The sequence below is a fragment of the Prionailurus viverrinus genome, chromosome D3 (genome assembly GCF_022837055.1).
Source record: "Prionailurus viverrinus isolate Anna chromosome D3, UM_Priviv_1.0, whole genome shotgun sequence".
Taxonomy (NCBI): Eukaryota; Metazoa; Chordata; class Mammalia; order Carnivora; family Felidae; genus Prionailurus; species Prionailurus viverrinus.
Genome location: NC_062572.1, coordinates 8,746,826 through 8,774,067, shown reverse-complemented (window position 1 = coordinate 8,774,067; position 27,242 = coordinate 8,746,826). Strand labels below are relative to the sequence as shown.

General features: G+C 37.5%; 1 protein-coding gene across 1 annotated transcript in view; it reads left to right on the top strand.

Annotated features, from left to right (window-relative positions):
* The window catches only part of PPTC7 (protein phosphatase targeting COQ7), a 37,303-nt gene that overhangs the window by 1,422 nt on the left and 8,639 nt on the right, over positions 1-27,242 (top strand). The window contains exons 2-3 of the mRNA XM_047827722.1: positions 19,802-19,981; positions 25,059-25,257. Coding sequence (XP_047683678.1) covers positions 19,802-19,981; positions 25,059-25,257 — 379 coding nt within the window. The remainder of the gene's footprint in view (positions 1-19,801; positions 19,982-25,058; positions 25,258-27,242) is intronic.

The following is a 27,242-nucleotide window of genomic DNA, read 5'->3' as shown; positions in this document are numbered from 1 at the left end:
TATAGAATCGTATGCCATCGAATCTCCTTTAATGAGTAAAGCACTTCCTTTGAAATTGAAGGACATGCTGTCATTGAATTGGGTTCAAATGTCACTTTGGTTTCACTTCCCAGGTGAGATTGAGTTTTTGATTACTTTAAATTTCATATGCTGGGGCAAAGTTTGGCGTTGGAACAAATGGTCCTGTAACTTTTTATGACAATAATTATTTTTTAATTTGATCTCAGAATAACTGCTTATTATCTTTGTTTCTACTACATGTAGTGTTTGTGAACATGGTATAGAAAGGTTGTTCTCATTTTAATTTATGAACGACCCCATTACCTGGGTAGAAAAAATCATTTAGTGTTTAGGCAACACTCTTGATGTTAACTGTAAGAGGGTGGGAGAGGGTTCCTTAGGTGAAGGAGCTTGTAGATATCCTACAACTCCACTTTGAAGTCAGCTTGACCCTGATTCCGTGTATTTTTTTTAAAGGGCTGTCAGGAGCTGTCTTTTTCCATTACATTTAGAAGCTTCATTTAATGAGCTTGTGACCTGTGCTGCTTTTTCAAATTGCACTCATAGTGCAACAGGATAGGTGACAATGAGCCACTAAGGTTCCCCCGTGTAAATCTATGTAGTGGCTTTTGTGAAATATTTGCAATTTGATTGATGATTTGGGGACATTTTAATGAGCCAAATCCCTGTACTTAAGCTTGATTTAAAATTTTTGAAAGGGGCGCCTGGGTGTCTCAGTCAGTTGAGTGTCTGACTTTGGCTCAGGTCATGATCTCGTGGATCTGTGAGTTCAAGCCCCACATTGGGCTCTGTGCTGACAGCTCAGAGCCTGGAGCCTGTTTCCGATTCTGTGTCTCCCTCTCTCTCTGCCCCTCCCCCACTCATGCCCTGTCTCTCTGTGTGTGTGTGTGTGTGTGTGTGTGTGTGTGTGTGTGTGTGTGTGTCTGTCAAAAATAAATAAACATTAAAAAAAATTTTTTTTTGAAGGCTACTTTCTTAATGAAGTGGGGGTATTTCTAAGGATGGGGGGATTTTGGTCAAACCCATTTTGAAAGATAAACCTATCATCTTGGCAGAAACCCTGCCTAATTTGGTGCTGAGCCTTGCCAGGCTGGCTCTGTGATCTGTGATTTTGGGCAAGAGCCTCTCGACTCATTTTCCTCATCTAAACTAGAGGATGGACTACCACTAGAGAGTGGACTACGTGACCCTTAGGGACTTCTGACCATCAGATCATATTTTCATTTTGTTTTGAAAAGACGGCACCCTTTGCTATTTTGCATCTGAAGTAACGGGCATTACTTCCTATCTTATTCACATGGGTACCTTCAGTATATTTCTTCTGTTTTATGTTTGGTGCTAAAGCAGTGGTTCTTAATTATCCTTGTTTCACAGTCTCAGGATTTTTGAGTGCCCAAGGGCTCTCTCTCCAGAAAAATGTGCATGGAGGCAAAATTTTGTACAGGCATTCAAGGACTTCACTAACCCCATGAAGTCCATCTGTGTGCGACCTAGAGGTGCATGCACGGGGACCAGATTAGGAACTGCAGCTCTGTACCCCTTCCAAAAGGGAGGCTGCCAGGCATAACCAAACACGTGCTGCTTATGTCACCTAGGGGTGGTCTTTGGCCATATTTGACAAAGAGCCATTTTAAGAGAGAGAGAGACTGAGTGTGTGTGTGTTTGGCGTACAAATCAGGGAAGACAGGTTCTCTTGGACTGTCCTGTTTTGGAGGAGCTCTTCCAGAGAGCCATCTTGGGAGCCACCGGAAGCAACTGAGTTGGCCTCCTTTCTTTGGCTTCCACTTTGTGTGATGGTTACTTCTATTTTATTGACACCATCCCCTCACAGGCAGCTCTGGTTATCTCTGGCTGTGAGAGAGGCGAAGCATCTCAGCACATCTTCAGTAGTGTTTTTTCTCTAGAAGTTGGAGTTCTAAACTGAAATGTGTTAAAAGACTGTTGAATGATGTTATGTTGAACCTCAGTGCTTCAAACCTTCTAGTTCTACAGATAATTCATTTTCTTTGGGTTGACACCATTTGTTGCTAAGTATATGTGCAGCTCACTGTGGTCATTTAGAACTCCTTGACTGTTTGGAATAAAAGCTGTTTTTTCTTTTTGTATTAGAAAGAGAAAACTGTTGTTTTTCTTTAATTTAGAATTGATCTGTTCTATTAGTCATGCAGTGACTAAAAGTACCTGGTGCATTACAACATTTTGTAGAGTCCCCACTGGATTTCTTTTAGGAAAAACCGACTATGGTGGGTGTGGTGAGACATAGGAACCACTCCTATCCCTTGGAAAATTGGCAAAGGTGCTTTCTCTTTATTAGGTCCAACAGGAGGAAACCAGTACCAGCAGGGGCTATATGTGCACTTTTCTTTTTTCTTCTTCCTTGTGGCTAATCCTGAGTTCTTTCATTACTCTATGTGGCATGGATGCCTAAGTACACAAAAATATGAGAGCTGCCTAGTGTGTAACTGCTAGGCCTCCCACAGCCCTAAGCTACTTAACAATAGAATCCAAGACTGTTGAGAGTTGTAAGACTTAGAAACCTTGGAGACCAGTGAGAAGATGGACGCCTACAGAGGGTCAAATGATTTTGCTTAGGTTACTCCACTAGTTAATAGCAGCACTAGGACTAGCACCCAGACTCCCCATTCCTGTCCTCTTTCCGTTGTATCACTAGTTAGATTTTCTTGAAAAGATAGGTGAATTCAAAACCAGTCTGTCTTTAGGTACTGTTTGTCCTTTTAATGCTTTTCTGCTTAAGGGTGTGTGTGTGTATTTACAACTTCTGCATTCACACTATGACTCATAATTAAAATGCAACAAAAACTCCTCTGCATACTAAAGCACAGTTAACTGAAACCACTTCTTTACAAATGGCAGCATGGTCTCTGCCATCTAAAATCTGACCTCTGAAAATTGAGTATTTGTAATGTAATTCTTAAAAAACTGCAGGACATTTATTTAAGCTAGACTTAACTTAAACCTTAAAGAGAAATGAAAACAATGTCATATTCTAGCCTTTAGGTATGATTTTGATCGTGGCCAGGATTTCTGAAGTGTTTTTGTAAGTAATGGCGGTCTTAAAAGTAGTTGTCTTTAAGGTGTAAGGATTATGTGAACAATATAAACATTAAAAGTGTATTTGGGAAGTGAATACATTAGGTAGAATTTTATGTTTTCCAACAGTCATGATAATTTTAATGTATTTGATTGAACTTCTGTACCCAAAAGTGAGTTATCCTTTTAGTAGCAAAGTAGTCACCCTGGGAGAGTGTGTATGTATACTAATTTAAGCCTTTGAAGAAGTCCTCTTTGAAACTTGCCTCAGCTAAAATTTACGCTGTATCAGGAAACTAGTGTTATTACTATATAGTCATAATTTTCTGAAAGCCAAATTTTAGCCTGATCTACATCTTGACAGCAGACATGACCTTGGTTGAATTTTAAAAAATTGAGGTATAGAATTCATCTGCCATAACATCTACCTTTTATAATTAAATTGGGGGGGCACCTGGGTGGCTCAGTCAGTTGAGTATCCCACTCTTGGTTTTGGCTCAGGTCATGATCTCATGGTTTTTTGGGGTCGAGCCCCACATCAGGCTCTGTGCTGGCAGCTCAGAGCCTGCTTGGGATTCCCTCTCTCCCTCTCTGTCTCTCTGCCCCTACCCTGCACATGCTGTCTCTGTCTCTCAAAAATAAATAAATAAAACTTAAAAAAAATTAGTACATTTAGTACTAAATTTAGTATTTAGTACATTCACAAGATTGTTCAGCTGCCACCACTGACTAGTTCCAGAACATGTTCATCCCCACACACACACAAAAAACCCTGTGCATTAGCAGTCACTCTCCGTCTCCCCTCCCTCAACCCCTGGCAACAGAAAGTAGATTCTGACAATAGATTTGCCTATTCTGGACATCTCATATAAATGGAATCATACAAAATGTGGCCTTTTGTATCTAGCTTTTTTCACTTAGTATATTTTCAAAATCTGCTCACATTATAGTTTGTATCAGTGCTTCATTCCTTTTAATGGCTGAATAATATTCTGTTATATGGAAGGACCGCATTTGTTTATCCATTCATCTATTAATGGACATTGGGTTGTTTCTACTTTTTAGCTGTTGTGAATAGTGCTGTTGTGACACATTCATGTACAGGCTTTTGTATGAACGTATATTTTTCATTCTCTTGGGTATATATCTAGAAATGGAATTATTGGGTCTTATTATAACTATAACTTTATGAGGAATATAGTTGTTTTTTATATAATTATTTTTACATACTTATAATTATCCAAGGGAAATTTTTTTGAAAGGTAAAAATCAAATGTAAATTCTAAGATTAATCAGTACTTTAAATATGCCTGATTTCATAATCTATGTACTTTCAAGAGAAAATTGTGGAATATTAAGGAAATATGAGAGTTGTGGGTTTAAGCCTTCTAGGACCCATAGAAGCAACAGGGCTTAAGAAGTCACTGGCCAAAAAAGGAAAGAAAGAAAAAAAAGACCATGCATTTGACTAGTTGCTGTCTGATTTTTCTGAGTGTTCTTTCATTGTGTAATAAATAAGATTGCAGGGTTGCTGGGTAGAGGAATTTTGCTGTTTGTTTTTTAAACCCTTTCTCCCTGATATTTTTCTCATTTTGTTATACAGATATATTGTACTTTTCTTAAGATTCTTATAAGGCACATTATTTTTAAAGTCATGTCCTCATTTGTTATACTGTCAGAACTACTTTTCCTTTGTTCAGTCTTTAATCTAGAGATTTCTCAAGCTTAGTTTTAAATTTTCCTGACTCTCAGCTTCTCTCTCAATGTGTTAATCTTTTTAAAGGATTCTAGATGAATCTTTTTTATAGAGCAAGTAACTGAATTTTGAAAGCATGACTGTTTATACTTTTTAGAAAATACATTTTTTTTTAAAAGGTTTTAAATTGTAGCAGAAGGTAAGATGCATATGTTAGTTAGCTGGTTGTGGTGGGGTTTTTTCGGAGGGTGGAGGAGAAGGGGCTGGATCTAAGGAGGCTGTTCCCTGAACTTTAGCACTGCTTTATGAAACTGGGCAATACATAACCTGAATAGTAGCAACAGTATCCAAATGGAGTTTGTACTCATGTGTGACTCACGAAGCATTATATCCGGGCCACAGTATTTGACCTACAACCATGTCCTTTGAGTAAATGCTGATGTCAAGTTCAAGCTAAATGTCAAATGCATTTTATGTAAGTCCCGTGCCTTTTAGAGAGGCCTTACTTGGGGCTTTAGGTTCAGAATTTTCAGGAAAATGCTTTAGGAAAGTAAGTTAACAGTATTTTCTTTCTAAAGAAATTTGACTTTTTAGGGGCACCTGGGTGGCTCAGTTGGTTAAGCATCTGACTTCGGCTCAGGTCAGGATCTCACACTCTGTGGGTTCTAGCCCCACCTTGGGCTCTGCCCTGACAGTGCAGAGTCTGCTTAGGATTCTCAGTGTCTGTCTATCTGTCTGTCTGTCTGTCTGTCTGTCTGTCTCTCTCTCTCTCTCTCTCTCTCTCTGCCCCTCCCCTGCTCGTGCTCTCTCAAAAATAAGTAAATAAACATTTTTTTTAATTTGAAAAAAAAGAAATTAGACTTTTCAAACCAGAAGTTCTAGTTAGCTGAAAAACAGTGTGTGTTGTGAGTTTGCCTTTCAAAATTAGTGTTAACTTTTGATCTCATTTTAAGAAGTGATGCCCTGGATCCTAATTTTTGTCATTAGTAATAAAATTTAGTGATCTATTTTGTTTGGGAGTTGTCAAATATTTTAAAAATCTGGTATTTTTCTATTTCCTTGAGAGCTAAGTCATTTGTTTCCTATTATTAAACAATACACACAATTTACAGAATTGCATCATAAATCAAGACTTTTTTGCAAAAGCTGACTCATTGCAGAGGGCATTAGGCTGATAACATACTTAATCATTTAAACTTGAGTTGGCAAGTGGCACAGCTCTTTCAATTTAGTTTAAAATTTTGAAGAAGAAAAGATGTTCAGTTCTTTTGAATAAGATCCCAAACAGGATTTTGGATGGATTGTGGGGTGGGGTACAAAGCTTTTCCTTGAAGAGTGAAAACACTTCACTCAGTTTTTCCTAAGCATTTATTCAGTATCTTGACACAATATATGATTCATCAGTGCTTTATATGTAGTGCTTTAGATTTTACAGTGCATTTTTGTGTTTAACATTATTTAATCATTTAACTAGAATAGCTGTTCTTATCTCCATTTAATCTGCATCTGTTTCCTCATCTGTGAAGTTGACTCCTCAATAAGGTCATTAACAGCTGGTATCATAGCTGGGACTTGGGCCTAAGTTTCCTGCTTGGTTATCTGGTGCTTTTAAATAAATGCTTTTGTTTTGTGCTTTAAAAACTAACCCATGTTCAGAAAAGCACAGTATAAAACACCTGTACATCATAATTCAGCTGTAGTCAGTGTGGCTTCCTCTAGCTTTTGTGTATGTACAACAATATATATATTGTTAAATAAAATTGAGTTAATAGTAATGTTATTTTTTGTAATGTAAATTGAGCATATTTCCTTACATAATTGCATCACATTTTACTGCGTGCATAGTCCATAATTCATTTAACCAGTCATCTATTTTTCGTTATTTAGATTATTGCCAGTTTTCTTTCATTTTTTAAAAGATTTTATTTATTAAGTTTTATTTATGTAAGTAATCTCTACACCCAATGTGAGGCTCAAACTCACACCCCAAAATCAAGAATCGCATGCTCTACTGACTGAGCCAGCCAGATGCCCCAATTGCCAATTTTCTATTTTGAGTAACATTAGAATGAATGAATATCTGCATCTGAATATTTCCTTAGAATAAATTCCTTGAAGAGTTCTTGTGTCAAAGGCTACAAACACTTGCAAGGCCTCTGATATGAATTTTAGCATAGGTCCCTTCAAAAAGGTTATAGTAATTTATCCTTTTCCAATTGTTATGAAATTGCTCTCATTAGTAAGCTTATTATTGATCTTGAGTCTGTCACATTTAATTAACACTTTATAAATTTACCAGGTTCTTAAACAGTTGTTTTGTGGTGAATAAGTTTGGTGAATAGTTCTAGAATTGATTGAATTGTTGGTATGAATCCCACAGGCTACAAAATGACTGCAAAAACTTTGCCAGAGACTACAAAAGTGACTACAAAGAATGCTTTCTGTTGAAAGACCCAGTACTATTTTGACTCAGGCCAATTCTAACACATTTTTGTACCGATTTTTCTTTTACTCATTAACAGACTATTTTGAAAAGAAAGGGAATTTCTTTTTGCGAGTCTGTGTGCCACTATGACTGTACATTTTGATCTTTCAAGGATGCTACCCAGCAAGTTTTTTGATTTATCAGAATTTGTCCATGCTGTCATTTGATGTCTATGAAAAAGATTAGCTGTGCTGAATGAAGCAAACAAAAAGTGCTTCTGTTTTCACATCAATGTTTGGATAGCAGTTTAGGATAAGAAAATAGAGGTGAGCTATTTGCATAAGAGCTAGAAAACGGTTCATGGTCTTTAAGTCAACCACTAATTGGTAATATGGTCATTAATGTTTCTATGAAATGAGGAACTCTAAACAAAGATGTCTTATGCATACAGTGTTTTTAAAAATTCACTTCTCTTAGTTCTTGAGCACCAACTTTGATCTTATCATTGCTTTTCTTGTTCATGTATGCTAAATTCACTCAACAGTGGTCTTTGGATAACAAAGTGTGTTTTGTGAATACATTCCATGTATACATATAAATTTCTTTACAGATCAGATGAATTCAGTGAAGTAAATTAATACTAATCGATAACCCTCTTTTATTCTTTTTTTTTTTTCTTCTCAGAGTTTCAAATTGAAAAATGGTTGGCCTGACATTTTGTTAGGCTTAATTAGACTTTTGTCAGGTAGTAACACTTAAAGAAGAAACATTTCCAACATTTTTAAGTGGTTAAAACTAAAGTAAAAGGACATGGGGCAGTATTCTTACCCTCTGAATCATTGCAACGTCTCTGAAAACATACATGTGATGGTGTAATAAAGAAGAAAGGAAAATTTGCGAAGGTTAAAATGGAGCCTTTGCTTCAAAACTAGCTCATGCAATAAATGTAATGTATGTGAAAAAGAAAGCATAGCTGTATGTTAACCTTTATTTTATAGTTTCTAAATCAGGTTCCCTTTTCTTGCAGTGTGATTTAGAATCCCAGAATCTTAGTTCTTAAAGGAACTCGAGAGAATTTGTCCTTCCTGTTGCTTATTTCACAGATAAGAAAAGTAAAGCTTAGAGAAGTGATTTGGCCAGTTTCCTACAGCAGGTTAGTGGCAAAGAAAGCTGGGAGTGGTGTTCTCTCCTGACTCCCTTTTAGGATTCTTTCCATCAAACTTTCTTATAATGGTCTGTGACGGGAGCATCCTGTAGCTAGCATAACACCTTGTGCAACTCTACGATAAAATATTGGGTAAGTTCTCTTTTTGGAGTTCTCAGATGAAAGTTTGTATACCAGAGTGTTGGTATTGTAACTTTTCAGTACAGTCACCTGAATTCATTGTTTACAGGTTGCTTCCTTGGTGGAGAAGACCGAGAACAAAACAGACTTCAGCCTGGAAGTTTCGTAGTGGGGCAGGGAAGGCCACAGGAACAGGATAAAGAATACTCATCAGGTGTTATGGAAGCCTGGAGTCAGGCCTCGAGAGATGGGTTTTCAGTAAATGGAGGCAAATGAGAAAAATGGTGAAGCTCTCCAGATTGAGGGATCAGCAGAGACACTGGAGATACTCTGAACTACAGCTGTTTTGTGGCTAAAGAGTAATTTGGGCCAGCTGGGTGGGTTTGGGAGGGTGGTTGAGAATTGTTAGAAAATAGGTTGAGACCAAACTGGAAGGTCACAATTGCTGTGTTAAGTAATTGGGTGTTTCATTTTTGTTGTTGTTAGGAAGCTATAGAAAATGTTTTCACTTTTGTTTTGAGTTTGGTTTGGTCATTTTTGAAGAGGTACCACATTCAAATGGTACAAAATTCAAAAGACACTATAAATTTAAAAAGGTGCAGAGTAAAATGTCTCTCTTGTTCTTCTAGCTGCAAAGTTCCTCTCCCAGAAGGAACTAATGTTACTGGTTTCTTATGTATCCTTCTAGAGAATGTTTTTACATATACAAGTAAAAAAGTGTATATACATGGAAGGTATTTGACTAGAAGAATAACATGGACATAGTAAGCTTGTAAAAAGCAAAAAAGAAAGAAACGAAAATGATACAAAGAGTGTAATGGGAGAACAGGAAGCAAAAGACCAGTTAGGAAGCTACTGAAATAGTCTGAGTTAGAAAAGGCTTTAACTAGGGCAGTGGAAAGTAGTTGGGCTTCAGACTCATTGCAGACATAGAACCAATAGTCCTTAGTGATAATTGGACAAAGGATGAAAAAGAAAACAGGAATTGAAGTTGATTTTGAGGTTTTGCATCTGGAAGCTTCCTTAAGGTTTCTAGCCTACAAGTGTGGGTGGGTTGGGCTGCAAGAGAAGGAAATGCAAGAGAAGGATCAAATTTGGGAATGGGAAATAGGGAATTGCTTGCTGGGAGAGGCATTTCAGAGGTGGAATCATCTGGCTCATAGAATGTTTAAGTCCAGCTGGCCTTAACTAAGTTCTGAGTGCTCCAGTAGTGATTCTCATTAGAATCACCTGTGCAGTTGGTGTGCCATCCTTTGCTAGGATGTCCAGGTCCATCCTGGGCATACTGACTCAGGAGGGGGGACTTGGATTCCACAGGTAATGTCATTGTGCAGCAAGAATTGAGAACTGTTATGCCAGCTACTAGGCCAGCACCCAGAGATGAAAAGGATGGTTGGTTAGCAATGTGAAAGAGACTCCGCCCTGAAGGGGAGTCACAATATAAAGAGAAAGGAGACAGGAAAGTTGTGATAGAGGTGCTGTGATTATTGTAGTGACTGAAGGGAATGGTTTAGGCCAATTTGTATATCACCAGTTGTTATGTAAGATTTTCCATTTAAAATAAGGAATATCTAAATCTGAACCCTGGCACCTAGCAGACAGCAGGCACTGAAGAGATATTTGTTCACTAAGGTTATTTCAGAATCACTTCTGAGAAAGGAAAACTAATTTCTTCAAAGTGTAGGTGGATCTGTTTTTCCTTGTATATTTTGTAGAGACGTATATGTTTGTTCCTTAATTCCTGTTAAATGTTTAATGAGATACTGAATGGTGGTGGATGTGTGATGGGAAAAGTTGAATGGACTCCATTCATCTTTTATATATTACCTGTGAGTGGGAATTGTCTTTTGGTTGTGACCACAGAACAGTGGTTGTAAACTACAAACACTGATCAAAGATTGCTTGATATAGACTGTTCTATATGCTGTTATTTGGTCTTAGAGAGGCATAAGTCTCTCTTACTGCATGTCGACTATGAGCTGAGCACCCATTTACAGGTGAAGATGCTAAGGCTCAAAGAGCTATCCAAGGGACACCCTTGGATACACATTACCCTGGTCCTGGAGCTGCAGTTTGAACCCAGATCTGATTCCAAAGCCTGTGCCCTTGCCTAGTGTATATACACTGCTTTTCAAGTCAGAAATGATCATTTAAAACTTTGTTTTACTAAGGTGATCTTTGCTGAGTCTGAATACTACCTTGACATTAGCTATTCCTAGGCTAATAGTTGAGCAAAGCCCCTTCATTAAAGCAAATAAAGGCCTCAGTTGAACTAACTAGTTCAGTGGGCCTCAAGGACTTTGGTGGTTTCAGGCCAGTCCTTTCCTTCAGGAGACCTCCTTTATAAGCCTGAACTCCTGCAGTGAATTGTTTGGGCTGATTGCTGGTCAGAGGTTCCTGGCTGGAATGTAATAAATAGGCATTTACCTGGAGGTCAGGTTTCTCAGCTCTTAAGAGTTCTACCCTCACCTTTATTACTGCACTTTATCCATATTAGTCAGAATCTTAAGGAACTGCCCAAATTGCCTCTCTTGTCAACCTCCTCCCCCATGACTCATGTTTTCATCTTTCAAGGCACGGATCAGGCACTTCTCTTCTCCATGAATACTTTCTTGATTCCTTCAGCTAGATGTAATCTGATCTTTACTTTAGTTTTTATTGGTGCATGTTTATTTTGTTAGAGCCATTTATCATAAACCTCTCCAAACCCTTCTTCCCTGCCACAGTCACTACCACTTGATTTTAAGCTCCCTGGGCAGGAAATCTTTTATTATATGTAAATCCCTTTAGCTCCCTTTCACTACAATGTCATGCATATAGAAAATGTTCAGTAAACTGTGTTGAATAACTTTAATATTGAATGTAAGTATAAAATATAGTTCTAACTGGATTTATATAGGTTTTATAATCCCTCCCATAAAGGTAACATATATACTCCTTACTGAAAAATGGGAATATCGTGGAAAATGGAAAGAAGAAAAAACAATTATTGGTCCTACCACTCAAATACCATTACTTAGTGAAACAGTGTGTAGGAAAAAAAATTAATTAGTGTTTAGAAATTAAGGGACAGTTCTCCACTTGGCAGGCTTATTCAGAGGAATTATGTTCTCATTTTTTTAAAAAAAGAGTGTTTGTGCCAGGGCTACATGTGACTCTTGACCTCTCCCAGAGGGTGGTATTTTAGTAAAGGCCAGCTCTTATTTTTATAGATGGGTGAGAAAAGCAGGGAGGTAAATAAGTATCCTCTTTGGGGTTAGGTCAAGGATATATAGCTTAATTGTCATAAATATTATGTTAACCTTTAAGACCAGAATTCTAGATCTAATCTTATAAATTACAAGCAAAAGGAAAAATTCTTTTTTAGCCTAAAGGGCCAGTACAAGTAGGTACACATCAGATAACTAACTAGGCTTTAATTGCTGTTGTTTTCTTAAACATTAAATCATTAGGTGTTATATAACATTTTCTAATATTTAGAAACAGAAGTCTTGGCTTTAATAGAAGCCCTTAATTCTATGACACACTAAGGGCCCTGCCCATACACTTCACAGTTCACAATAAGTGTGAACCCATGATTTGCCTGTTGCTTCCTTCGGTTCAGAAAGCACTGCTAACAGCATTTAGCATTTGAGGAAGATACTGTTGCAGCTCAGAAAGGAGTGAAGTGACCTTTTCTGTGACTTCACCTTCAACTCTTCAGTTTGATGAGAAGGTAGTGATTCATACCCAAGTCTATAAGATACCAAGTTCCCCAAGTCACGCTGAGCCAGACATTCCACATTAAGTGTTGGTATTTAAACAGAAGAGCTAAAGTTAGAGGAAGAACATTTTAATTTTAATTTTATTTTATTTTGCCTTCACAGTATCATTTCCTAATCCTTTTAGCATTTTTCACTACTTTTTTAAGGCAAAGCAACTGCCCAGAATTGTCTGGAAATTACCATCTCTAGATAATGAAGTATTCTGGACAGTAGGGGTGAGTGTGAGTGTGTGTGTGTGTGTGTGTGTGTGTGTGTGTACATTTTAATTTGATTAATCACGAAGTAATTTTGTGTTTACTAAGCTAGTAAGAAATAGCAGCTATATTGTTTAGAATTCTAAAACATAAAATGGACCATTCTGCTTTGGATCCTTATTTAAGTGCCTCAGACAGTTCCCTTTCTTTAGCAGAATTTGAGTTTTGTTTATAGGTTCCACTTTCACACATTTTACCACAGAGTTGAACCTTTCTTCCCTTCCATTCTTTCAGCTTCATGGCCTCAGCTCTGAGTTTGCTGTTCTGCTTAGAGATCTTGAATTCTTGACGTAGATTTGTTCTCCGGAGAATCAGAAGAAGCAGGTTTTGTTGTGATTAATGAAGAATGGTTGCTTTGGGGAAACTTTTTGCAAAGGGAATATATCACTTGCTTGTTAAAGCAGAAAGAACATCATAATCTATATAATTTCACCTCTAGAGAACTGAAAGGAGTGTTAGTCAAAGCAAATTGTACTTTTCTGAATAACTCAACTGTTGAATTTTTTTTTTTTTTTTCAGTAATTCTGCTTTTTATTCCCTTTGGGATAATTATTTGCAGATACAACATTTCACAGTCCTGAATCACAGGGGAGTGTTCTTAATGCCCAAATAGTTGAGGCTTCAGCAATGTTGATACAAATATGATCTATTCTATTTGATAGAAATTGAGTTTATACTCTGATCTCATTTTTCTTTAGTTATAATGCTTCATGTTGTGATGTCTCTAGACAAAGAAGATTAGCTCGGAGAACACTAGATGATAGTATTTGAAAAAGAACCTTTTCATCTGAAAAGGAGCTGGCCATATCACTGCAATAAATACTGCCTAGCCAGGGCTTCATTAGATGAATACTTGCTGCAGAAAGTGTAAAAACAGATATCCTGATCCCTCCTTATTCAACTCTTGTGATCCAGCCAGAATCTTACTCAGTTTCTCTTCTGGAGTTTCAATTCACTATCAAGTACCCATCTTAGTAGATAGGAGATGTGTTTCACTGATGGAAAAACAATCCCTGTCGAACTGTCTTGCTTCACTAGAGTGTGAGGCTCAATGTAAAATGCCTCAAGATCATCAAAAATGCAAAGAATAAAGCTATTACCTTTGGGTACTAGATAATATCTGAAATTCTGCCAGAGTCTATTTTTAGATAAAATTGTCAAATCTTTTTTCACTGATACATAAAAATTGAAATTTAGAATTTATTCTCTAGGCGTCACTTTCTTCTGGAAAATGTTTGCTTTGTAACTAATTGCATGTCAGTCTGAAGGTGAGTGTAGTAGGAAGGGCTTAAGAATGGCAACCTCATGCTTATGGCTGATAATGGACCATACTAGAGAGACACAGACTAATGTTGGCTTAGTTCAGAGTCTTTTTCAAGGTGAGCCTTTTGCAGCTAGGTGACCATAAGTAATTGGAAAGATAGGATTGTTAAGCTTCCACAATTTCAGCTTATGAAATCTTTTCTCCTTCAACTTTTGGCCTAGAACAAAGCTATTAAGTAAAAATTTAAGTTTAATAAAAAGCCAAATGATTTTTTTAAAGTACACAAAATTTTGTTTTTATATGATTATAAGTAAGGAAAAGACAAAAATGTGTTAGTAAATGAAAATTGGCTGTTACTTTAAGAATTTTCTTTTTATAGAAAGATACACTTAAATGATGGGAAACACACCAGAATTATCCTATCTTCTTTTCTCTTAACTCTTCACTTTAGAAAAACAGTCTACAGGAAACTTACCAAAATATTATGTGGAAAATTATAATCATCATAAATATTTTCTGGTTGATTATCTTCCACTTTACAAAACTGGCATTTCCATGTAAATAGTACACGTAAGTGAATTTTCTGTGTTCTGTAGTCTCCTCTCAGCCTTTTGCTTGGTTATTTCAGATATGTAACCATTATCTTACTCTAATAATGGTTTTAATTGGATTTGGGGGGGTCAAAGGAAACACTTAAGCTAGATAATATGCTGACAGAATGTTATTAATGGAGACATAAGATGATTATAGTGAATTAAAGGAAATAGCTTCTATATTCAGTGTAAACTCTCTGGTGGCATTCAAAGCATTCCCAGTCATTAATTCAGGCCTACCTTTTCAACTTCACCTCTTTTCACCTCTAAAGAAATTATATCATTTTGCCAAACTGGACTATTTCCTTAAACTTTAATCAGTTGTAAAAAAACTTAATCAGTTATCATATCTGTGATTGTAATTTGATGCCTGGAGTAAAATGCAAGTCACAAATGAGCTATTTGACTAGGAATTCTCATTCCTAAGGTCCCCACTTGACTCCTTGAACTTACTACTCTCTGTGTTCTCCCTGAGCATCTAATCCACCCCTAATGGCGTTACTTCCCAATCTTTGTCAAAGATGTGGCTCTGATTACCTCCCCAGCTGCAGACTTACAGTTCCTGACTTTTCATACATAACATTTCCTTAAAAATGTCCTCCTGGTGCCTAAAACTCAGCATACCCAAGACAATTCAATATTTTCTAGAGGCATTTCCACTCCTTTCCCAACTGGAGAGTCATCTAATCAATACTCATTCCTGAAATCCAGAAACCTGTTGACATAAAGTACGTTGATATCAAGTCCAGGGGTCTTTCTGTATTCATTCCTTTGTATTTCTAGTGAGTATTCTATTTTTCTCATTACGTCTAAACTAAAATCTTGCAGCTGATGCCTGACCTCCATCCTCTTCCCAACCCATTCTCTCCACTGCTATCAGTATTATTCTTCTAAAATATAGATTAGGAAAAAAAAAGAAAATATAGATTAGATTATATCACTTTTACCCAGGAAACTTGATGACTTTATAGCAGTGCTATATATACTGTAAACTACATAATGTAATCTTAAATTTTATAGTAGCCACATTTAAAAGAGTAAAAATGAAACAGATGCAGTTAATTTCAATTAATATATTTAACCCACAATATCTAAAATATTTCAATCTATTCAGTATAAAACTATCACTAAAGTATTTTATAGTTTTTTTGTACTACATTTTTGGAATCCAGTGTTATTTTACATTTAACAGCACATCTCAATTCAAACTAGCCACATTTCAAACTCCGTAGCCACATGTGTCTAATAGCTCCCATATCAGTTCAAGTCTATAGCGTAAAGTTTAAAGTTCTTGGATCACAACTCTGAGCCCACAACTTCAGCTCCTGCCCTGCATTTTTCAACTTAACTTCTCAGCACCCAAACCCCAGCCACACCTAATTGTCTACCATTCTTTTCCTGTTATTACTTTCCTTTGCCTGTGGAAGTGACTTACCTTCCAGGGCCTAATCTGAATATTATGTCCTAAGCGAAGGCTTGCTCTATTCCCACAGGGCACCATGAGCATTAACCATTTGTTCTTGACCCTCCTATAGCAGCATTTATGGGAGCTGTGTGTCTAGTTCCTGTGTGAGTAGTTGCTGCCCACTAAGAATGTGAGCTGCTTTCTCATAGGTAGGATGTGTCTCCCTCAGCCCTGTTTCTAGTATTTACTGTGGTCTCCCTTTGCTCTTAGGTATGTTCTTATTTGCCGTTTCATATCTTTGGGATCTTAAGCAATCTCTCCTTTAACAGTTGTTTTCGTTACCTTTGAAATGTATTCTGAGTGAAATTTCTCTTTATATCTGGATTAATTCCACTGTTTAAAAGGTGTTATTCCTTTGTGGATGGAAGCTTTTGCTTGTGCATGAGAGGAAATACTCATTTCCTTGTAGAAATAATTGCCTAATATGAATTAAACTAGGTTTCAAATATACATGTGGTAGGTTATTCTGGTTTTAGCCTGATTCTAATCCCAAATATGACTCTTCCTATTACATAACTTGTTCTTTGTGAGTAAATTATTTATGTATACTAAGGCGTTTTTTTCCCACAGCTTTATTGAACAGTTTATAGGCTTTTTGAATCTCCTTCTTGCCCTAAAGAGATTTCTCCAATGGAGCTTTGCCTAGGATTTTTTCCCGTAGAAAAGCAAACAGGTGCTTGAAAGGTTACACTCTATTCTGGGAGAAATCTGATTAATGTTGAAGGGCTGTGTCAGGTCAGACTCTATAACCTGCTGACAGATTATTTAGTGAGTGCCAGGATCAACTCTCAACGTTATCTCAGATTTTAATGGTTTTCTTGTGAAGGGCATTTGCAGATGAAACCACTTTGTATTTAAAATTAATTGTGGCTCTTAGAGACTGGTTAAAAAGAAATTCTTTCCTCAAGCAGGCAGTAATTTGAAAAGAACGAATGATTCATCAGATGAAGTTGCAACCGTTATAATTAACACAAATTGTTGCATTTAAAATAATGGTGAGGGGTACCTGGCTGGCTCAGTCAGTGGAACATGTGGCTGTAGGTCTTCGGGTTGTGAGTTCAAGCCCAATGTTGGGTGTAAAAATTACTTAAAAATAAAATCTTTAAAAAATAAAATAGGGGCGCCTGGGTGGCGCAGTCGGTTAAGTGTCCGACTTCAGCCAGGTCACGATCTTGCGGTCTGTGAGTTCGAGCCCCGCGTCGGGCTCTGTGCTGATGGCTCAGAGCCTGGAGCCTGTTTCCGATTCTGTGTCTCCCTCTCTCTCTGCCCCTCCCCTGTTCATGCTCTGTCTCTCTCTGTCCCAAAAATAAATAAACATTGAAAAAAAAAATTAAAAAATAAAATAAAATAATGGTGAAATCTTACCCCCAATAAGAATTCCTCAAAAGAAGTTCCTATTAAACTATCTTAAATTCTGTGAAAATTTTCCAGATATCCTCAAAATTGCTTGAAAAACAAAAAAGTGATACTTCTTCCTGGTAGGGTAGACCTCAGTCATCCTTGATACTTGTCTTTCTCCACCACTGCTATACCTCCATCCAGTACCCCAATGAGTCCTTCTGTTACACTGGATCTCCAACCTGCACACTGACTGCACTGCCACCATTTCACCACTGAGTTACTAAGATAGATTCCTGATTCGTCCCCTTTTTCTGCTCTTGCTCTCCACACAGCCAGCAGAAGAATCTTTTTTCTTTCTTATTATCATTGATAATAATAATGGAAATTTTAAATAATGTAATGGAAATTTTGTATAACGGAAAATTTCAAATATATATCAAAGTAGAGAAATGAGAGTGCTTCTCATTCCACTTTATAGTTTTCCATTCATGGCCAATCTTATTTCATCCATTCCTCCATCACTCCTCCCCGCTATTGTTTTGAAAAAAATCCCAGACACTATATCATTTAATCAGCTAATTTGGAACTGCCCCATAGTGAAATTTTGCTTACTGGTTGGTCATAAAGGTAGGAAAAGTTGCTGTCCTAAGAGGGATATTGCTTGCCACCTTCCTTATACTCTCTTCCAATTATGTTTCCTCTCATTTTTTTCAGGATGTATTCCACTTCTGTTTGAGAAATGCAGTCACCAGAAAACAGAGTTTCATGTGTCCATTTCATATTTGTTTGTTTGGTTTTTCTGGGTCCATTTCATGTTAAGCCAGTTTTTTCAGGATGCATGTATAGACAGACACTCTCCTACTTTTGTACCAAATAAGTTCTTTAAAATGTGTGTGAAAGTTGAACATACAAAAATGTAAATATGTATGTGGGGAGGATGTTTAATGCTCAGCAAGCCTTAAAAATTATAAAATTCCTAATATTTTTATTATAAAATCAATACATAATCATTATAAAAATAAATTTTAAATAGTTCAGAACAGTATGAAGTTAAAAAGCTAAAGTCTCACCATTTGTTCACTGATCATTTTCAGTCTCTTATTTCCAAAACTACTGTTAATACTTCTTATAGATCCTTCCAGAAAGGTTGATATATAGTTATTTAAAGCCTTAATAATGTATATATATCTGATCTTTTAGTTCCCTCAGTTCATTTAAATTTAGCAGACAGAAATTGATTTTAATGTTGAACAACTAGCTTTGGGTTTTGTAAGGAGTTGAATAGGAGGTCGTATGATGTTGACTTTGGTGTCTTACTGACTTTCTTAAATACTAGTTTCCTTTTGATAAAGGAGTCTTGTGTACACTCTGAACTCATCAGCAGCTCTATGGACCCATGCAAATCTCAATACAATTGCTATCCAATGGAAGTACAATGTGAGGGGCCCCTGGGTGGCTCAGTCGGTTGAGGGTCTGACTCTTGATTTCAGCTCAGGTCATGATTCCAGGGTTGTGGCATTGGGCTCCACATTAAGTGTGGAGTCTGCTTAAGATTCTTTCTCTCCCTCTGCCCCTCTCCCCTCTGCATACTCTCTCTCACCCTCTCTCTCTCTCGGGGGGGGGGGGGGGGGAGGTGAACCACACATGTCATTTTAAATTTCCTAGTATTCACATTAATAAAACAAATAGAAACACGTGAAATTAATTTTAATCTTTAGCACATTATATCCAAAATATTATTTCAACATGTAATCAATATAAAAATTTAGTGAGATATTTTACCCTTTTCTTATACTAAGTTTTCAAAATCCAATGTGTGTTTTATACTTAGAGGACTTCTTAATTTGGATCAGCACCATTTCAAAGGCTCAGTAGTCACTTGTGGTAGTGGCTGTTGTATTAGACAGTGCTGACCTGTACAGAATAGTGGCTGTCTCTGAGAGAGGAGGAAAGAGGATGGGATATGTTTTTAATTATTTCTTTATTTGATAGTTATTGATCAAAATTTGAAGTTAGAGTTTGCTGTGTTTGATATCCTGAATGATTGCCAGCTCTGGCTCAGTTGTATTATCACTATCATCAGCATTTTTTTAAAAATCAGTTTTCATTCTTATAAAATAGAACACAGTAATAACATAAATACTTCTATACGAAGACGATAATCCTGCTGAAGTTGAACTTTTGGCTAATAGGCAATGCCACCCTGTGGTAACACACATATTTATTCATCAATTTATGAAAGATCGAATTCTAAGTAGAGAATGTGAATTAGGAGTATTAGTGTATAATACATTATTTTTGAGAGAGAGAGAGAGCACACACAGAAGAGGCAGAGAGAGAGGGGGACAGAGGATTTGAAGCAGGCTCTGCATTGACAGCAAGCATCAAGCCTGATGTGGGGTCAAACCCACGAACCATGATATCATGACCTGAGCAGAAGTCAAGACGCTTAACTGTCTGAGCCACCCAGGTGCCCTTTAGTGTATAATACATTAAATATGAGCACTTTTCATTCTGAATTCCAGGGTAAATACATGTACTAGTATGTAGTAAAATTAACTGTTAGTAGGAGACAGGAATAAAAATTCCTGAGAGGTCAGTAAGAACATCCTTTCAATGTAATTTTTTTGTTTTGTTTTTAGGGGTTGCTGATGGTGTAGGAGGATGGAGAGACTATGGAGTTGATCCATCTCAGTTCTCAGGGACTTTAATGCGGACGTGTGAACGGTTAGTAAAAGAAGGACGGTTCGTCCCAAGTAATCCCATTGGAATCCTCACCACGAGCTACTGTGAGTTGCTGCAAAATAAAGTACCCTTGCTTGGTAAGTAGCTATGCTGTGTGTTTTCCTCTGTAAAGAAGCTCAGGAGATGGTCAACAAAACCAAGAAAGTCACTTGGCAACCCACCTTTTTTTCTGAGGCTCTTTATTAAGCAGAGTTTGATAGAAAAGCTCTGAGCTTCTCTCACTCTCTACGTAAGTACTACTGCTTGGAGGGGATGTAAATAGGTGCGGCCACTTTGGAAAACAATTTGGTATTATGGAATAAAGTTAAATGTAAACAGAGTGTATGACATAGCAGTTCCACTCCTAGGTCTATACCCTAGACCAGAGAAGCTCTTGCATATCCGTGTACCAAGAGATAGGTACAGGAATGCTCATATAACAGCAGAAGACTCAGAACAAATCTAGAAAGTCCATTTACTGTAGAAAAATGCATTTTGAAAAGGAACACCTTAAAGCTGCACGCAATATTCAGGAACATGATGTTGAGGGAAAATAGAACATTGTGGAATATCACCTAACAGTTTAATTCCACATTTCAAATTCAGAAACATAAATAAGTAAAACCATATTGTTCAGGGTTTCCAAAATGTGATAAAAGAAGAAAGAAAAGTAAGTGGTTGTATAATTCAGGATAGTGGTCCTCTCCAGGGGAGGAATAAAGGGAATAGGATTGGGTATGTAAAATTAAGTTGATTACCTGTGGGGAGTTCAAGTTGCATTTAGGTACCCTAGACTGCTAGCAGGTAGCTGATTAGTCTGTGAGATAGCATGACACAAAATAGATCCCCATTAATCTTGTATTAGAAAACTTCCAAATATCTAGTGTGTGTTTATCTGGTGTGCTAATAGAGCATCTTTTGGCCAAAGCTTCTACATTTGTTTGTTAAATGGTTTCCTGGGAACTTACCCAACAACTTACCCAGGCTTCTGAGCAAGCTCTCAGAAGGCTGTTATTAAGTTTCTGCTAATTGCCAGCATCTTTCTGGTTAGTAGAATTAGCCTCCTTCCAGTCACCATCCATTTTTAAAATCAGCCTCTGATCAGTGTTAATGGAGATTTCCATGTTGTAAAATTTTGCCTTCAATTTAAATCTTTTATAAGAAGGCGTTCTTTTTATCATGCTGCCATCTTCTGTCTTAGTGCTGTGACTAATCAGCTTGTTTTCCTTCTAACTGAAGAGAAACCTTGTCTTGAGGTTTCAATATACCGCTTTGTCTTAATCCACTATTTTGGACATGCAATCTGGAGCTTGCCTGGCACAGTGAAACACCCTAGATTCTATTTCTAGCACCTCTGTCAACTTTCCATATGACTTTGGGAAAACTACTTAACCTCTGACCCCCTTGCTTCATTTGTTCAATGGAGAGATCTTTTTCTGTGAAAAGGAACAACTCAAAGCTTCATGCAATGCTCAGAAGCATGTTGAGGGAAAGAGGGCACTGCAGAATACTATCTAAAAGTCTAACATCTGACAAAGAGCCTATAGACACAGATTCCAGGTCCCAACTCCTGCTTGTTCCCATGAGTCCTTTGCCAACACTCCCTATCAATTCACTGCAACTTGGAATGAGCAATTGCAAAGCAACAACTATCCTGATTTTGTACTTTGAAAGCTTTAGCTTTGTTTTTTGCTATGTTTCTTTCTTATCCCTCCTTCCTTTCCTGTTTACCCTCATGTAGTTGGAAGGTCTTAAAATAAATGTAAGGACATATTAGAAGTTTTCTTACATCGAATATTGTAATCACTTCTTTTCTCCTAAAAGACATATTGAAATAATCCTTCATTACCATGTTTGATACATACACGCATCTTTCACCTAATCTACACTCCTTTAAGCTGTTTAAACTCAAGCATCTTTTGGCAAAGACAGCCTGCTGAATTTTACTGAGCCTCTGATATAACCGCAAATAATGATAACTTTAGGTAATTCTTTTTTTTTTTTAATCCAGGAATTGCTAAAAAGCCTATAACACAATTCCAATATAAAGGTCAACTACTCATTTCTTAAGAATTTCTAGCTGCATTTATATCCAGGTCGGCATCACAGGCTAATTGTCAATATATAATTTCTCAGAAAACCATAAGTGGAGTTAGGTCTTATAAAACCAACATATCTTAAGAATTTGAGGGGGTGAGTCATAATAAGGTTCTTTCTTTACTGCACAAGAGGCTCCATAGTAGTTTACAAAATTAGGGGCCAGTGATAAAAATTATTTCCATTTTAGCATGAGTGATTTGCTTGGGTCCCTGTCTGGATTGTCAGTGGTCTGAACATCTTGACCCTGTTGTCCTCAGCACTTTTTTTCTTCATTTCCTGCTTGTTCCTCTACAAATACACAAGAATAATGTATTCCAGGATTAGGCTCTCAGGGCCCGAGCCATGTGCACACATCAGTTATTTGAAGAGGCAGAGGAGGAGTATATACTCCCAAATCCAGATGATTCCGTAACACTGGGCTTACCTTCATTTGTGCTGCTTTGCGTGTTAAAGCTCTGTCATTCACAAGGACCGTTTTGACTCCAACTCAGCAGGTGACCGTGACGGCCACAGGGGTGGCAAAACAATAGCCTGGGTTTGTCAGTGAGTAATAATGAGTCAACATGAGTCCTTCCTGCCCCAGGTTTTTCAAGGCTATGCTACTCATCTGTCATTTTTCCTCCTCAGATTAATCCCATCAGCTTTCAGAAGATCTTTTGTGTGGTGATTCTATTAATGAAAAGTGATTGAAGTTTTTGTGCATTGAGTTAGGAAGGAAAGGTAATTGGTGATCTTAACGTAAACTATGCAGATTATCTGGTGGCACTGCCAGTTCGTTACAGTGCTGTGTTTTTCTCTGATGTTTAGTGGCTAGCGACTAAATAGCTTAGCGTTAGGGTGTCCAATTAGATAACAAGGAAATGGAATTTCTGAACATTATGATGAGATAAATATTTTAAGTGTTTTTATATTAACTTACACATTTTTATTAAGGAAAAGTTAATAAATTACCCATAATCCCACAAAGGAAACTATTAATATTTTAGTGATTATGCTCCCTTATTTTTCTTTTGTGTATGTTTGTGCATAGAATAACGGTAATATGAATTGTGCATCTACCGTGTGCTTATAGCAGCCCCATGAGATAGATCCATAGGTACTTCTGTTTCTCATTTTGTTAGGAAGAAACTGAGGCCTAGAGAGAATAAGTGACTTGCCCACAGTCACACAGCTAGAAAATAATGGAGCCCTGGGATTTAACACAGCTGGTTCCACAGCCTGTTTATTTTTTTTCATTTTGCTTTTAACAGGCATGTTAACAATTTAGCTTTTGCCTACTATTATCTTTTTAAAATTACATTAAATTTTACTTTTTTTGAATTACAATTTAAGTTTGAGAACACTTTTTATTTAAGGAAACTTAAAAAAAATTTTTAATGTTTATTTTTGAGAGAGAGCAAGCAAGAGAACCAGCGGGAGAGGGACAGAGAGAGAGGGAGACACAGAATCCAAAGCAGGCTCCAAGCTCCGAGCTATCAGCACAGAGTCCGGGGCAGGGCTCAAACTCACAAACCATGAGATCATGACCTGAGCTGAAGTCGGTTGCTTAACCAATTGAGCCACCCAGGTGCCCCTATTTAAGGAAACTTTAATGCCAACTTGTAATCTACTTGTTTCGCTTAAGTTATCTTTCGTTTGCAAATATATTTCTCTTAACAATTTTAGTGACTATCGGATAGCTAACACTTACTATGTGTTGTAAGTGTTTGACGTGCTTTAACTAACTTTATCCTCACAAACTACACTAAGAGGTAGGTACTGTTATCCCTGTTTTGTAGATGAGGAAACTGAGGTGCAAAGAGGTTAAGTAAGTTGCCCAGGTCACCAGGTGAGTAAGCGACAGAGCCAGCATTCAGATGGGGCCAGGCTGACGGCAGAGTCTGTACCGCTAAGTATTCCGTGATAGTGTGCAGCCTCCTGCTGTTACATCCTCCTGGAGGTGCTGTAACTGATTTAACCAGTCTCTTAATGTCAAATGTTGAGGTTGTTTCTAGTTCTTCAACAATGCTTTTGTACTTACTTTGTTTACATCTCTAGTTGTTTCTTAGGAATTGCTAAATCAAGTGATACACACATTTCCCAATGTTGTATTGCCCTTCAGAAAGGTTGTTTAGTTTTACCCTCCCACCATCATGGAATAAGAATGACCATGTTCCCTGCACTCTTGTCAATACCACGCAGGATTTTTTTTTTCTTTCTTTTTTTTTTTTGGACTCTTGTTAAACTAATAGGCAAAATGGCTACTAGTGTGATGATGATTTTTTCATATATTTAAAGACCATTTACATTTACTTCTTGGTGAACTGTTTATTTTTCTATTTTGCCACTTTTTCTGTAGGTATAAGTTTAAATTTTAGTACTTGAAAGCAGTAGTACTGGTGGTACATCAGCTTTTCAATCTGCAGAAGGTCATGTGAGCTGTGTGCTGCAAAGCTACACAGAAGCTTTTGCTCTCTGCTTGGACATGCTCGCTTCTCTCTGAACATTAATGGTCTCTGTAAGGTCAACAGGTGGATCCCATAGGCTACCTGAGAAAAATTGGTCTTGTCACTTCATAGCAAGTCAGTCTTTGATGAAGGTTCCTCATGACCTCAACAGATGGAAATCTGGTTAAATATTATAGTTATGTGCCCTCTTAAATTTTAGTGAATTTCATGGAGAAGGCTTCCTGCTGATGACTAATGAGAAATGTCAGGAAAACATAACATCCTTATTCTGGCATTTAAGTATTAAAACTTAAAATTTCAACAACATGGTTTTGAGCACTTGGCACAGATTATAGTGCTATTGAAATGAAAAAAGTATGGTTAGATACCAGCCATTTTTATTGTTTTCTGTCTTTGCAAATGAAAGATTTCAGATTCAGGGGCCTGCTTACTATGTGTAATATTTCTTTCCCTATTATGTTGACCCTGATCAGGTTACTATTGACACTTGTCGGAGATTTGGAGCATGACTAAGGCAAAGGAGGTTCCAGTTGTGGCATATTGCTTTTTGGGGTGATGTGATAAAAATGTGGATGCAAAGATAGGAAGGTAGAAAGAAAAAATAAACGGGGATCATTTTTGTTTCTAGGTAGCAGTACTGCCTGCATTGTGGTGCTGGACAGAACTAGCCACCGCTTACACACAGCAAACCTGGGTGATTCGGGCTTCCTGGTTGTCAGGGGTGGTGAAGTTGTGCACCGATCAGATGAGCAGCAGCATTACTTCAACACTCCATTCCAGCTCTCAATTGCACCACCTGAAGCCGAGGGAGTCGTCCTGAGTGACAGGTAATCTCCCCTCTTGGCCATTACATTAAGAGCCAGTAGGACATGGCTCGCCCACATCCTCCTCCCATCTCCCTTTACCTACAGTGGAGATGGGCATTTTCAGTTCTCATATGACATACGGCACATTGAGAATGTTCTCACCAAAAAGATTTTAGTTTGACTTTGAAAGATATTTTGCTGGCTATTGCAGCCAAGTTGAATTCTGACAAACACCCAATAATTTGACAAGACTGAAAATATTCTTCAAGCTTACAGAGTATCAGTTTTTCATACCAAGACCAACATGGTATATACGGTTATATTTGTTAAATTGTGCTGGAGAAGTGAATCATTGTCTATGCATGCCACTGCCCGTATGAGAATTTGCATATGTTGTTAGGGAAGAGTTCAAACAGACATCTGCTTTATTTATCAGAATAACTTCCTGATTCTCGGGGCCTCCTATTATATGCATCAAATAGAACTTTTAAATTGTCAAGACCTTTCAAGACAATAACTACTTTTCTGAATCAACTTTTACAGTTTATCTTTCCTAAGATCAGAGTACAGAATAAGGCTAAGACAGTCTCAGATTCCTCTTCCTTTAACAACCTTATGGGACCTGGCACAAACATATTTGATTGTGCCAGACTATGATTATGATTCATGAATGTTGTAAAATGGGTAATGAACCTTTTGTAACATTAGAAGTAGTCTTGGAAAGGTCTGTTGTCTCTACTTAATAGTTCTTATTAAGCCAGATTTTGAGTGCAAACTAAGATAGAATGATTATTACTGCCATCTTTTAAACTGGAATGAGTGTATTGTATAATTAGGTATTCAGGATTGTCCATCTAGGTCTGTTGCTGACTCCTACAGAGAGGGAAGCATTTTTTTACTTTCAGATTAAGGTATGTTACCATAATTGGAAGAATATTTCATTATAGTCCCTTCTTCAGTTGGCTCTAACATATATTCATATTAGCCATATTGGAGTGAGGAGAAAGCAGAACCCCAGGGGGTGGTAGATACCAAGCTCAGCTGACAGGTACCGAGAGCAGTGTTTTAATTTTCCCTTATTTGATTCTTGTTATTTTGGCATCTGAGTGCTAGAGCTGCCCTGCCATACCTCACACGCTATCTTTGGGACAGTCTGGTTAGGGCAGCACTCTGGCCTGCCAGCGAGGTGGAGGTTGCTTCCCCCTGGAGCCCACAGACAGCTTGCTAGCATGTGACTTCAGCTCGTGTTTCAGTGCAGTCAAAAGTTTCCAGCAGCACAGTATGTTCAATCAAAACGGGCAAAACTGCAGCTGGCGGAACACCAAGCTCATGGGTGGGAGTGTTGGGAGAAGAGGACAAACCGTCCAATGGTAGCGAGTCTCGCACAGGCAGGATAGCAAAGGACACTCCTGGGGAAGAAAAACCTCAGCAGAAAATAGAGCTTCACTGCCAACCTGGTCATTAATCTAAACTTCTAGAATCTGATTCGTTTCCAAAGTCTGAGCAACTGTGAAGTGTCTTGCATTGTTTCTCTTTATTCCACAGAAGAAATCGACCTGGTTTCCACCAGTTTTACAGTCTTTTTTCCTCCTGCTGAATGACATTTCTTTTGTTACTTGGTTCCTCATATCTATAAAGTATAATTTTTCCTTAATTTACAGGTTTCCTTTAGTTTCCTTTTGGTTTGCTGTCTTTACAAAATATTTGTGATATAAATGTGTAAGTGAAATGTGTAAGCCAAAGCCCATCACAGAACTTTGAAATGTGCTACTTCTTTTCCTCAGTCAGGAGTAGATGAACCAGAAATTTTCTCACTGCACTTTGTATAAATCCCCAGCAGGCGTGGGTGGGTGGGTGGGTTTTTATGTTTTCTCTTCACATATTTTATAACATATCAGTTAACACAAACAAGTTTTGGGATTTTTCTGTCAAGCTCAGGGTACTTGGTTCTGGCTTCTCCTTTCTGGATCAGTGTGTAAATTTTTTTCTTTGCATTTGTTCCCTAA